This window comes from Sardina pilchardus, chromosome 13 (assembly GCF_963854185.1).
Source record: "Sardina pilchardus chromosome 13, fSarPil1.1, whole genome shotgun sequence".
Classification (NCBI taxonomy): Eukaryota; Metazoa; Chordata; class Actinopteri; order Clupeiformes; family Clupeidae; genus Sardina; species Sardina pilchardus.
The window spans coordinates 24,618,289-24,630,672 of NC_085006.1; the positions used below are offsets into that span (position 1 = coordinate 24,618,289).

General features: G+C 44.3%; 2 protein-coding genes across 2 annotated transcripts in view; one reads left to right on the top strand and one right to left on the bottom strand.

Moving 5' to 3' along the window:
• The window catches only part of ap2s1 (adaptor related protein complex 2 subunit sigma 1), a 7,031-nt gene extending 362 nt beyond the window's left edge, over window positions 1-6,669 (bottom strand). The window contains exons 1-5 of the mRNA XM_062553252.1: window positions 6,525-6,669; window positions 5,587-5,736; window positions 5,262-5,375; window positions 3,781-3,840; window positions 1-2,105 (exon numbers count right to left, since the gene is read on the bottom strand). The exon at window positions 1-2,105 is cut by the window's left edge and continues 362 nt beyond it. Coding sequence (XP_062409236.1) covers window positions 2,004-2,105; window positions 3,781-3,840; window positions 5,262-5,375; window positions 5,587-5,736; window positions 6,525-6,527 — 429 coding nt within the window. The 5' untranslated portion in view covers window positions 6,528-6,669 and the 3' untranslated portion in view covers window positions 1-2,003. The remainder of the gene's footprint in view (window positions 2,106-3,780; window positions 3,841-5,261; window positions 5,376-5,586; window positions 5,737-6,524) is intronic.
• Window positions 6,670-10,058: 3,389 nt separating this feature from the next.
• arhgap35a (Rho GTPase activating protein 35a) overlaps window positions 10,059-12,384 on the top strand; it is a 94,908-nt gene continuing 92,582 nt past the window's right edge. The window contains exon 1 of the mRNA XM_062553250.1: window positions 10,059-10,762. The gene's annotated coding sequence lies outside the window, so the exon portion shown is untranslated. The remainder of the gene's footprint in view (window positions 10,763-12,384) is intronic.

The window sequence follows — 12,384 nt, forward strand, 5'->3', positions numbered from 1 at the left end:
GCTAATGAGCCCCAGTGGTTGCGTCTTCTGGCCCACCGACGTCTCGGATTTTACTCCTCACTGCAGCTGCGCGCCACGATGGGGTCAGGTGGTAACAGCTACACACCGGCAGAGGGGTGGACTACACACAAGCACACGGGCTTACCCAGGAAACCTAACCAGGGACAAACTGCTGATCTCCTTAAAAAAATGTTTTATAAAAACACTGCAGCAAGCAACTTATGTTTCAGAAGTAACGTTTCTTTTGAGATCACTTAAGATCTTCTTACTTCGAAAAGCCAGTAGCTTTGTAGCACAACCCAGAAGATTTTGCATTATGTGTAGGTTTTTATATGTTTGTTATTGAGACCTGTAGTCTCAATCGCAGCCCAATCAGGATCATCATAATTAGCTAGTTTTTCCTAAGCGCAACAGGTTTGCTTGTAGTTACTAATGAACCTGCTGTATATGCGGTTTCCACAGCGACATTTGATGACATAAGTGCTACAGCTCAAAACAGACTCAGGCAGCCTATGTGTGTGTGTGTGGGTAGTTTTGTCCAAAGCACACAGATCTACCGTGTAAAGAAAAAAAAAAACATGGCAATTATTTCTCTGCCCAGTGCTTGCTTCTGTAGACTCTAGAAGTCTGGGCTTGGAAGTCCACAATTAACTGTGGGTGAACTAACAGGACACTGGCCAATCTAAGAGCGGGTTTTCCTGTTGAATGGACTGAGGGGACGAAGCAGACGGACTAGATAGGCTTGGAATGGTGAGGGGGTTACAGAGCTCAACAGCGCCGTAACGGTCTCTTATTTCATACGTCACTCACACCATCAGTAGCACGCATACTACACACACGCAATACAAAAACAAAAAAACAAGAAAAACAGACAACAAAAATAATACCTTCACAGTACTGCAATAATCATGGAGCACAATAGACCACTGGTATTTTTTCTAGTCATTTACTAACGTTACTGTTCTTGTCAAAACGGTGGTTATCATGAACCGCGTGGCAGGTCTATGGCCACATATTGACATTGTGATATTTGTAGTAGAGTAAAATAGTGTCTTGCAGCACCGAACTGCTCAGCCTCCAGGTTATATGATTTCACCCTCGTAAAAAATAGTGCCCAAACCTCTGGTTTTACCGTCCCACCCCAATTCTCATGTGCCCGATGTGTCTACTGGTAGTAGAGCGACATTTCCCTCCATTAAAACCAAAACCATATTGGTTGATGCTGAACCAATCCGACCAAACACAGAAATGTGACTTAAAAAAAAAAAAAAAAAAGATTTCTTCCCGGCCGGTAACCTTTGCTATAATTGTAGCACAAGGTTACAGTGTAATACTGACCTCAGAAAAGGCTGCGTTTGCATATAAGACACCGAAGATTTGGGATTTGGGCTGAGAGCAGATTACTGGCAGTCGACACCCATGGGGTTGCTTGGTAACTCTATGGTAGTGTTGACAACAGAAATGTGTTTTTTTTGGGGTCATGAGAATGATTCAAAACAAGGAAATGCATGTGGATGAATATCTGGCAACCGCAGAGGGTGGGCTTCTAATGAACAAAAGGAGATGAATGGAAACACACACACACACACACACACACTTCACCACATCAGTTTAGATCAGCTAAGTGCTATGCAGCAAAGATGCCCACCCACACACTGCATTAGGTGTCCTGAAAATTGCCCAAGCCTCAGAGTCAGCACTGAGAAGGCCTGAGGTCCAGTTGTGGTCTTTATCTTTGCAGCACAGCCCCTAAATGTACACACATTCTCTCTCACTCTCTTTCACACACACCGACACACACCGACACACACACAAACACACATTTAGCAAGACTAAACAGCCTGCTCCATAGAATGTCAAACTAGGTAAAGTTGGGTTCAGGTGATGAGATACCACTTCGCACGCCACACGTCGTGTGTGTGTGTGTGTGTGTGTGTGAGTGGGACGTCCCATCACCGCGGACGCGGACATGTGAGCGGGGTTGGTCGGCCGGCTCTGGACGTCTACTCGAGGGACTGCAGCATGAGGAGCTGCTTCAGCACCTTGGTCTGGCTGGTCTCCCGGATCTCCCCGGCCAGGAACATCTCGTCCACCACCGTGTACACCTGACACACAGGACGACAGAGACGCGTGGGGGTCACAACACACGCAAGCGCCATCGTACACAGAATCTCATGCGCCACTGTGTACACCTGACACAGAGGGGGAGAGCACAAAGGATCAGAACGAACACACACACACGCACGCACGCACACACACACGCACGCACACATGCACACACACACACACACACAACAACGGTCGGAGCGTTTGGGGTTCACACAGAACATATGTAACTATACACTCTTTCTTGTGTGTCTTGTCCTTCTCAAAGAACCCTGGAAGACTACTTAGTCCTCTCTCGACTACAAAAAGACTGCTACGCTTCTTTCCACATCTCTCTCTCTCTCCTTACAGTGGCAATTCTTTGCACAATTCTGCTGAGAGATTTCTTATTGTGCTATATGAACAGAATCTATTCCACCACTGCTCCTCAGAGTGGAAGATTGACAGTTCCTGATGACAAACAACAACAACTTCGCAAACTCAGATTCATTCACTCTCGTGCAGCGCACAAAGGCGCCCCTTTGTCATGTAAGAACAGAAGGCTCATAGACGCCAGACAATCACTATCCGTCTCTCGAGCAGCCAGCTGCACCTGTGGCTGTTGTGATAGTCAGTTTAAGCAAGCTGAAGTAGCTACCATACACATCTCTCTCTCACTCGCGCTCTCTCTCTCTCTCTCTCTCTCTCACTCTCTTTCTTTCTTTCTTTCTCTCTCTCACTCTCACTCTCGCTCTCTCTCTCTCTCGCTCTCTCTCTCGCTCTCTCTCTCGCTCTCTCTCTCGCTCTCTCTCTCGCTCTCTCTCTCGCTCTCTCTCTCGCTCTCACACACACTCTCGCTCTCTCTTTCTCTCTCTCTCTCTCTCTCTCCCTCTCTCTCTCTCTCTCTCTCACGCTCTTTCGTTCACCATGCCGCATCTCTCTCCTCTTCGTCTTCTTCCTCCCCGCTGTCACTTAAACAAGGCGTGCTACTCGCGGGGTCGTTCAGGTTCACAAGTAGGTGGCTTGCAGAAATAGCTGCCGCAATTAGACAAGCAGCAGCTTCGGAGTAATTACCAAAGGCGACTACTAATTGCTTACCGTTTTCTCTTAAAGAAGTTCCTCTTTTTTTGTGTCCAATCTCTCCCACACAAACCTGACGCAGTTAAGCTTAATTGACTGACTGACTGTAATTAAACATGAAATGCCTGTTACTATGGCGACGCTTTATTAGCATAAACAGAGTAGGGTAGGCTAGGGAGGGCTGCTGTATACATTTCAAAGACAGCAGACCAAACAATCAGGCTTAAGATGTCTTAAAGAGCTTTTTGCAAAGTTGTATGGTTCAGTAGATAGTTCACTACTGGTAAATTTCAGTTCCATCTCAAACTTCAAAACTTCAATTCAGGTAGAGACACTCATCTTGGTATCTCACTGTCAATATTAAATGCATTTCACTTAATGCTTAGGCTACTTCTTGGGGAGAAATAGAACTGTCAGTCAATGTAAACCAAGGAAAACAGAAATATCTGACACAATACAAGACAAAACTACTAGAATATTTGACTTGCTTGCATTTCTTTCATCCCTATCAATGTGTGTACAATACATCAAAAGAACCATTACACAAGGATGCAACACATAAACGTCATACTATTGAGTGGTAAGGATCTCAACAGCAGCAGTAGACAAACATACCTTGTAGAAGTTGAAGACCAGGTCCAGTTCGCACACATTGTGGAAGTACTCATTCAGAACCTACAGGAGAGAAGACCAGAAGAGAAAGCCCATCAGGCTGCAGAAAGTACCCGGGCCTCCTTCTGTCTGCATGACTCAGACAGCGGGCTGTATGGGAAACATGCTTGTCATCAACTCGGCCAAACTATGAGAGCCTCAGTCACAACAGGAAGTCTTGGCCTATTCAGTGCCAGGGAGCTCATGCAGCCCAACTAGTTTTTACAGAGTTTTGGAGCTCTGGGTCTCTCTTGGAGACTAGCGGTGAGCGCACTGACCAAACTAATTTGGATGTGCGGTCTAATCAGGCAAACAGAGGCTAAATGTTAGTGGGGAACGTGTCTACTTTGAAATTGAAATGTTTCTGAGTAAAATTGAAAATTTAGCTGGTAACAGACAGCCCCATATGTGTCCAGGGAGAAACATCATCTAAATCTGGTGAATAAAAAGAATGTCATGTCCGCAACACTGCTTTGAGCTCCCATTTAATGTTAAAAAACAAGCAACGTTTCAACCCAATTGGGTCTTCTTCAGGCAAATGATTGCTAGGTGGATATTCAGGTCCAATGGAAGTGCATCCCTCCCCTCCATACACCCGAAGCAACACATGTTTATTGCCTGGGATTGTTAATAGCTCATTCCAACATGTCCCAGATACTCAGAACTGAACTGAAATGAACCAGAACTGCACAAAGTGTACCCAGAACTTTCAGGGGGGGGGGGGGGGGGAGAAATAAACCCTGAACCATTGAACCAGTTCCTGAACCACTGAGCCATTTTGGTCTCTGTTTGCTGAGCTGACCTGTTCTTCAGTGACCCACCACCTCCCTCTTTCTGGCCAGCAGAACTGGGAATGCTGCGGACGGCCGGACGCACATAGGCTTAAACCCCTATCTCTGACCTCAGCTATGCTACTCTACCAAGGAGACAGGGGGAGGGATGTTTTGATGAATGGTCAGAGGAAGTGCCGGCATTCCGGGTCACTGTGCTCCCGAACTCCCGAGCATGGTTTTCCCTTCGCAGCAACTTTCAGACCAGTCCAAAACTCCAATACACACACACACACACACACACACACACACACACACACACACACACAATGTGAGGTCTTCATTGTTTCAAGCAATCATTGTACATTGTACATATACTGTGCTGCCTGAGATCAAGAAAGCACAAAAATAACTTACTGACTTGAACTGAGATTAGAAGTGACACGCCATAAAAAGTACTACATAAGCAGGTATGTATAAAATCTTTCCTTGTTCCTTGTGGGCTGCAAAATTAGCGTTTGGGTAGGAGGGAGGGATGTGTTTGTCAGCATGGATCACAACAGATGGAAAACATAGCCAATGGACAGGGCAACTTTCTCAGCACAGTCTGTGCACTCACTGTGCTACCTAAAATGACCAAGTGCATGAGGAACGAACGCCACAACAATCTCTTACCTCCACAAAGTTATGGATGCCCTCCAGGTAGGCCAAGTTATTATCCGTGACATCCACACAGATGCAGAAATACAGACCAGCATATCTCCTGTAGATGATCTTGAAATTCCTGAACTGCAGAGACAAATAAATCAAATAAAGAAGGGAATGAGTGAGTAAGTATGTTACAATGACTGTAACGTAGAGGTTTGCAACACGTACATAAATTCTAATTACAGAAAGGACATAACAGGAAAAAACAATTTTGCTATATCAGTTTTAATGCAATGAAATGGACATCTATAGTTCATGTGACCCAGGTGTGTTCTACCCGTTTTAATCGTACCTCCACAAAGTTGGTGTGTTTGGCATCACGAACTGTCACCACGGCATGCACTTCTTCGATCAGTTTCTGCTTCTCGTCGTCATCAAATTGCATGTACCACTTGGCCAACCGAGTCTTTCCTGCGCGGTTTTGGATCAGGATGAAGCGGATCTGCAACGTTAAATCGATAATAACGTTAGTTGATTTTTTCCTCGTAAAGGTCAAATGAGCACATCACATGACTAACGTTCCGGGAGCTGTCTTGCTTAGCTGGTGATGGAAAGGTCCCCAACACTCCTCAAAACAGCACACCTGTTATACCATCCGACACATCATTTGATTTAACACACTAATTGTCATTCCTTGTCATCTCTGACACTTTACGTAAACTTCAAATCAGCCGTGTTTAACGCAAAGCTAGCGCCGGGTAGCTTGATAGCTAACATCACAGTTTAGTCAGCTGACTAGCCTGCATATGCTCAATGAATGTCAACTAATTTCTAACAAATTAGCTATGTCAGTGATATTGAGCGACACTCACACGTAACGCTCACATGGATGAGTGTATGTAGTATGCGTTAACGTTACAACTCCAATTCTTAATGTTTCCCCTCGGCTATAAGTATATTTTAACCTATTGCTAGTTGTCCTAGCTAACGTTGCATTAAAATGTTTAGCTAGCACTATGGAATACATCGACTCCAGACACGAATAAATCTGGGGCATTGGCTAGTCATGGCCAATGTATTGTTATTGATGGAAGTTTGTTATCCATTAACGAATAACTTCAATCACCCCAAAACAAGAAGAACATTTTGTGGATAAACTCGGCTCATTAACAAGCTAACGTTAGCTTTACGGCGAACAGCAGATATCAATATCGAAGCCATGCTAGCATGCTAGGCAGATTAGGTTAGTTCAGTGATTATTATACAGACTAATAAGAGCAGACAACGTACCATTTTGTCAATTTATTGATGTACTTCTCTTCTGTTGTGTGATGAAAACAACGTTTTACGTATGGATGGTCAGTTGAGACAAACACAACCCCGACCCTCTACTTCCCCGCTATCCGTCCGTCCCCGAGCGACAGGATGTGTTTGGAAGGCCCGAGTAGTCGGAGATGGACAATGTAGTTTTTCAAAGTGCAATCTGCTCTATTCCATAGTATGTGGAAACAACAACTCCCAGTATGCTTCTCACTTGACTTGGCGTGAAAATGGAATGACGTAGTCACTTTGGTCGGGCTAGGTTGCGTAGAGGGAAATAAAACTTGGGATTTGTATACCATATTAACTTAATTATTACTCAACAAAGACAGTCATTAAAAAAATAAATACAGTTCAAGCCTAATTGATGATATTTCTATTAAAATGTATTGAATCACACCCGTTGTTTTAACATGCTTGGACCATGCATTGCTTTTTGCAGTTTCTTTATTGTATGAATTGTTATTTTAAAAGTTTCAGATTTAGATATTGTAATGAATGAGTCCCTGATATCTACAGGTGGAATTAGTACTGCTAGGAAAATAAATACAAATGGCCATGACATGAATATGCCATACTCTGCAACTATATTAGCTAAAATCATTTACGCGTGGCCAGGTGCCATCATCTTCACTGACCAAAGGAAAATTCACAGGTTCAAACACATTTTAGTAAGAAGAGGTCAGATTTTTAAAGAAACAGTATGTCTGTATGTGTGTTGGCCAACCACACTTTGTGGAATGCTTTCACAGGAAACCAGGATTTATATATAATTGTGATGATGCATGATGAAAGATAAAAACACTAGAAGCCAACCACTGGAGTTCTCTGGATGGAATTGGAAACTGCAAACATGTTATAGCATGTATTTGTATAGCATTGTCGACTATATTGTCCAAAAACACCGGTGAGCATGCTCTTTGACAATCAAGGCCAGTGATGCTCGGTCTTTTAGTTACCCTAACAAGTACTCCTTACCAATGCTTTAGTTGAAAAAGTAATAATCAAAATATAGGCCTATACATTCTGTCATTATAGACGTGCATTGCAAATGAACAAGTAACAGAGTCCGCTTTGCTTTTCATCAGCAGCTGTTTCCACAGAGTCAGGACCCTTGGTTTGTTTGGTGTGCCAGAGATTAGGCTATCAACCACAGAACATTGTCCAGACGTCTTGGACAGCTTTTCTGCACATTTTCAGAGGTTGAGACGAAGGGGTGGAGATGTTGAAGAGAGAGGGAGAGAGAGAGAGAGAAAGAGAGAGAGAGAGTGTGTGTGTGTGTGTGTGTGTGTGTGTGTGTGTGTGTGTCTGTGTGTCTGTGTGTGTCTGTGTGTGTGTGAGTGAGAGAGAGAGAGAGAGAAAGAGAGAGATAGAGAGAGAGAGAGAGAGAGAGAGAGAGAGAGAGAGAGAGAGAGAGAGAGAGACAGAGAGAGAGAGAAGGAGATGGTGGTGGGGAGGTGGAGAGCTATGATTGTTGGGAGATTGCACAACTGCACAAGGCAAGAATGTGGTGACCCCTGGGACTTAGAAATATTTCAGCTGAACTCTGGAGGTAGGAGGGAGTTTGGGGGAGGGTAGACAAGATGGGTTGAGGGAAGAGAAGGGGAGGGTAAGGGGGTGGCGCTCACTACTCAAGCCTGCATGGGTGCAACCTTCAAGCACTTTGGTCTTTTCACACCAGCATCCACACAGCCCTTGTGGCTGATGTGGACAGATGAAAGTTAATGAACTGATAAACAAGGAAAAACTCAAGTGAACAGCTTAGCCATGCTATTGCTAGCCTGTGAGAAACCCATTCAAATGAGTCCAAAGGAAAAAAAGGGTTAGCAGAGGCACTCCGAGATTTTTAGAAATGTAAAAAGCCTTTAATGGTTCATGGCAAGCACTGGGTATTTAAAAGCACATGGGCCTACGCGTTACGGCCATATTGGCCTTCATCAGGGCATAGACCATTCAAATGAGTGTTTGAATCAATGTCTGCCTGCATGTGTAGCATGGCCTTTCCCCTAATAAACAGGGGCGGTCGGTTGCACATCGCCAGCTCAGTGCACGCCTGCACGGCTACCTCTGCACCGGATCTGGGCCTAGTCGGGAGCGGGCCTGGATCCGGTTACCTCTGTCATTCCATGGCTGTTGTTTTAGAGCCGTGATTCATGGGTGTGCCCCGCACGGCACGGGTAGTCTTGCAAACAGCACTGCCCTATTTATGAGAAGGTAAAGAGGAAGCCTGTAAAACGGGCGTAGATTAAAATGGAACTTTGACCCCCATCTTCTAATCATGCGGCATGTAATCGGGGTCACAGGAATGAATAAAACCATGACTTGAACGATGCCTCGGGGGACCAGGCCGTGGCCCTGGCCCAAGACCCAACTGGCTATGCTGAAGTGACTGTCTGCATGGCTGGGCAGGACCAAGCACTGGAACTTGAGCCTATAGAGGAATCCAGCCGGCCAGTTGTTCCAGTGCAGACCCACCGAGTAGAACATGCGTGAAACAGAGAGAAAATGTGTTTCTGTGTAACTGTCCTTTATGGATGAGCGGAAAGGAAAACAATAGCCTACAAGTGCTCTTGTGCTAATGGTGACTCTGATGATGACATTACATGGCAATACATTTGTAAAGAAAGACACAACATTCAGGGGTGTGACCTTTGTATGTTAAAGAGAGAAAATGGATGTAGAGAGCGACAGAGAGAGAGAGAGAGAGAGAGAGAGAGAGAGATTTGTGTGGCAGTTCTGAAATGAACTGACATCTGTTTAAGTGGTTACACAACAACCAGGTTATGGCATGGCAGCTTGCTAAACTACATCGCTGGAATTTCTCTTTGTCTCCAGAATCACTAAGCTCTTCACAGTAGCCTTCCCCTCTTGAAAGAGGCTTATAAACCCCTACAATTTTATGGGAATTCTTGGAGTGGAACTTTCTGTGTCAGTATTAAATTCCTAGCATTTCTAATCCAATTGCATGCATTCAGATCAATTTGGAAATGTAGATGTAAAAAGAAAGATAATATTGGTGTTGTAAATGAATTCCTTATACTTGGAATACAATACACTACTCAAAATAACACAGTGTCAAAATACTCATAAGCAATATGATACATGCACCATTTGATAAAAACAGAAAAGGTCTATTGTTAATATTTGCCATTTATACCCACATTGACTGATCTGCTGTTGTTGACTGACAACAAGACCTGAGGAATAATATGTTTTTACTGGTAATAAGTGTAACCCACACATAACATGCAATTATTAGGCCTATATGTTAAAATATTGCAGTTGGAACAAAAGGAATTTAATCAATCCACATCAGTCATTTTACTCAACTTTATGATTTGGATTTGTGCAAGCGTTGAGGGTTTGTGTTCTTGTGTAGGCCTATTCTAGCTACCCTGTGTGTTTTTTTGCAGTTTTTGCAGTAGTGTCCATGCGCCGCTGGGCGAGACTGCGCTGTGGTTGTGAGTGCAGCGTTCCCATTCTCCCAACAGAGAGGGAGGAGAGACTGCGAACGGGAGAAAGGCCGCCATTACTGGGAAGCTGGGGGAAAAAATACATTTACACTCTCGCATACACGCATACATACACACACATTCTCTCACGCACATCGTTTTGCAAACGGCTTGTCCGAGGGAGTAAAACTAACTAGTATGGAACTGTCGGGAGGAGTCGCATTGTCGAGCCATATGCTGTGAAAGCAACTTAAACGTGGCTCGGCAAGGGAACAGGCATGTCCAAAGTGTTTTTGGAGCGCAACAAAGGAAATAATAATTGGTCAAAAAACAACGTGGTGAGCCCAGAGGAAGACGCAGCGACACAAACCTCTGATTTTTGTTCCCTCTACGCCCCCTCCTTTCAAACAAGAAAATCCAGTGGACCACATACCGACATCTAGGATTGTTTTTTCGCCGGTCGAAGCCTGTATTTCTCCCTTTTAGCATTGGGTGGAAGAGAGCAAGAACCAAGAAACTGGGGAAACAAACTTTACGCGTCTGAAATGGAAGCGTAATTTGGAAAGGAACACTATTTACGCATCGGCAAACGAAAGGGAACTAACCAAGCCATTCTAAAGACCCTTTGTCGAACTGCTATCTATCTTGGCTTTATTCTATTTTTCCACCCAGCCGGCCCGGGGTTTGCTACTTCAGTGTCCAACAGAGACCAGCGGCGTACAAGAGAGTGAACCGGAGAGACGGAGGAATGCTATGGTATGTAACGTTACCAGTTTTATTTTTATTTTTTTATTTCGGATGTCAGTATTTTCCAACTTAAAACAACACTTGCATTCGCGGTGTTTATTGATGCAATGCCGAGGTTGAAACGTGAATTGCCCGAGCTTCCATGTGTTCTCAAACAATCGGTTGAAGAGATGAGTTGGTGTAACGTTAATAAAAAGTGACCCTGTTTTGGTCGAGGGAAAATGCGCAACGTGAAAATAAAAACGGTTTGGTCTGGACTATCGAGACCTTAACTTAAGGGAATTGGTCTCAAGGGGTCTGCGATTCCATGGCATAGACTTTGAGCTACTCTGGCCCTACCCAGTGTACTTGTTTTTATTTCTTTAGCCTGTGTGTCGCTTCGTGCAGTTCCTCCCAAGCTGAAATTCGTTGCTCAGATCTATGGTTATTCAAGGCCGAAAATCCAAGAGTTTTAGCTGTCATATAGCCTTTGAGTAGAGTTGAGGTTGTTAATAAGGCACGTGAAGCATTCTCATTCCTACCAGCTGGTCTAGACGGATACATGGAGTATTAAAACTTCCATTTTACTTTCTCCTCTTATCGTCTTTGGGTCTTTTCAGTGCTTATTAACACGGTGAAATCGGTAGAAGTGGATGTCCGTGTCAGTGTGTTCACTTAAGCAAACAAGCAAATATGGAATTCGGAGGGGTTGCATTGCATCACCCATGAGTGTATTGACGTTTCCCTCGTTCCGAGAAAGAACAGAGAGACGAGTGGTCAAGGCCTCTGTTCAGATTCGGATAAATACAAAATGTGGGAAGGCCTTGCAACCCGACCCTGCAGCCCACCAGGACCTGACGCCGAGATCTGTTTTGGCTCGGACGCTTTTCCTTTTCTTCTCTGATTTTTTTGTGTGTGTTCACTTTCAGTGTCCAAACATTATGGCAGGGCTGGTGTGATTATTAAACGCACGTTTTCCGAATCATGATTTTATTATGAATGGACAGTAGGCTCTTCCCATGCGGTTATGCAGTCTACGAGTCTGCATCTGTCGACCCTTAAGCAGAGAGGGTGAAAATCCTACCACCGTAAACACATCATACTACACATGTATTCAAAGACAATGGAGCTTGATGAACGACATGGACCAATGTGCGATCATATCACGCATCAGTCAGAAACTCAGTTGATTGGCCATATCCCGCCTGCTGCTATGGATGCATTGTGGTGCCTGTTTGAAAGTAAGCTTTGTTCACGGTTACTGTTGTCAGCTTCCGCAGTTGCCTAAACTGTGTTGGATTTTGGCCTATTAGTGAACTTCTGATTATAGATACACTGGTTTTGAAAGCTACTTTTGTGAAACCAGAGATATTCTGCCGTACCTTATAACAGGAGTTTCCCTTAGCGCGTACGAGGAAAATGTGAGGAGCTGGATCCTTTTCCTGTCTCTTTCCGCCCATTGAATAGCCCAGACTGCAACACTGGAGGCATGTTCACCGGGCATGTTGTTGGAGACGGTTGACATTTGTGTGCGTGTGTTTGTGTGAACTGCTTTATTGCACATGACATGATTGATTTTCTTGATATTAAGCAAAGCATAAGCACTTCAGAACGTCCGTCTTTGGATACAACGTATCACAACATTCATTGAA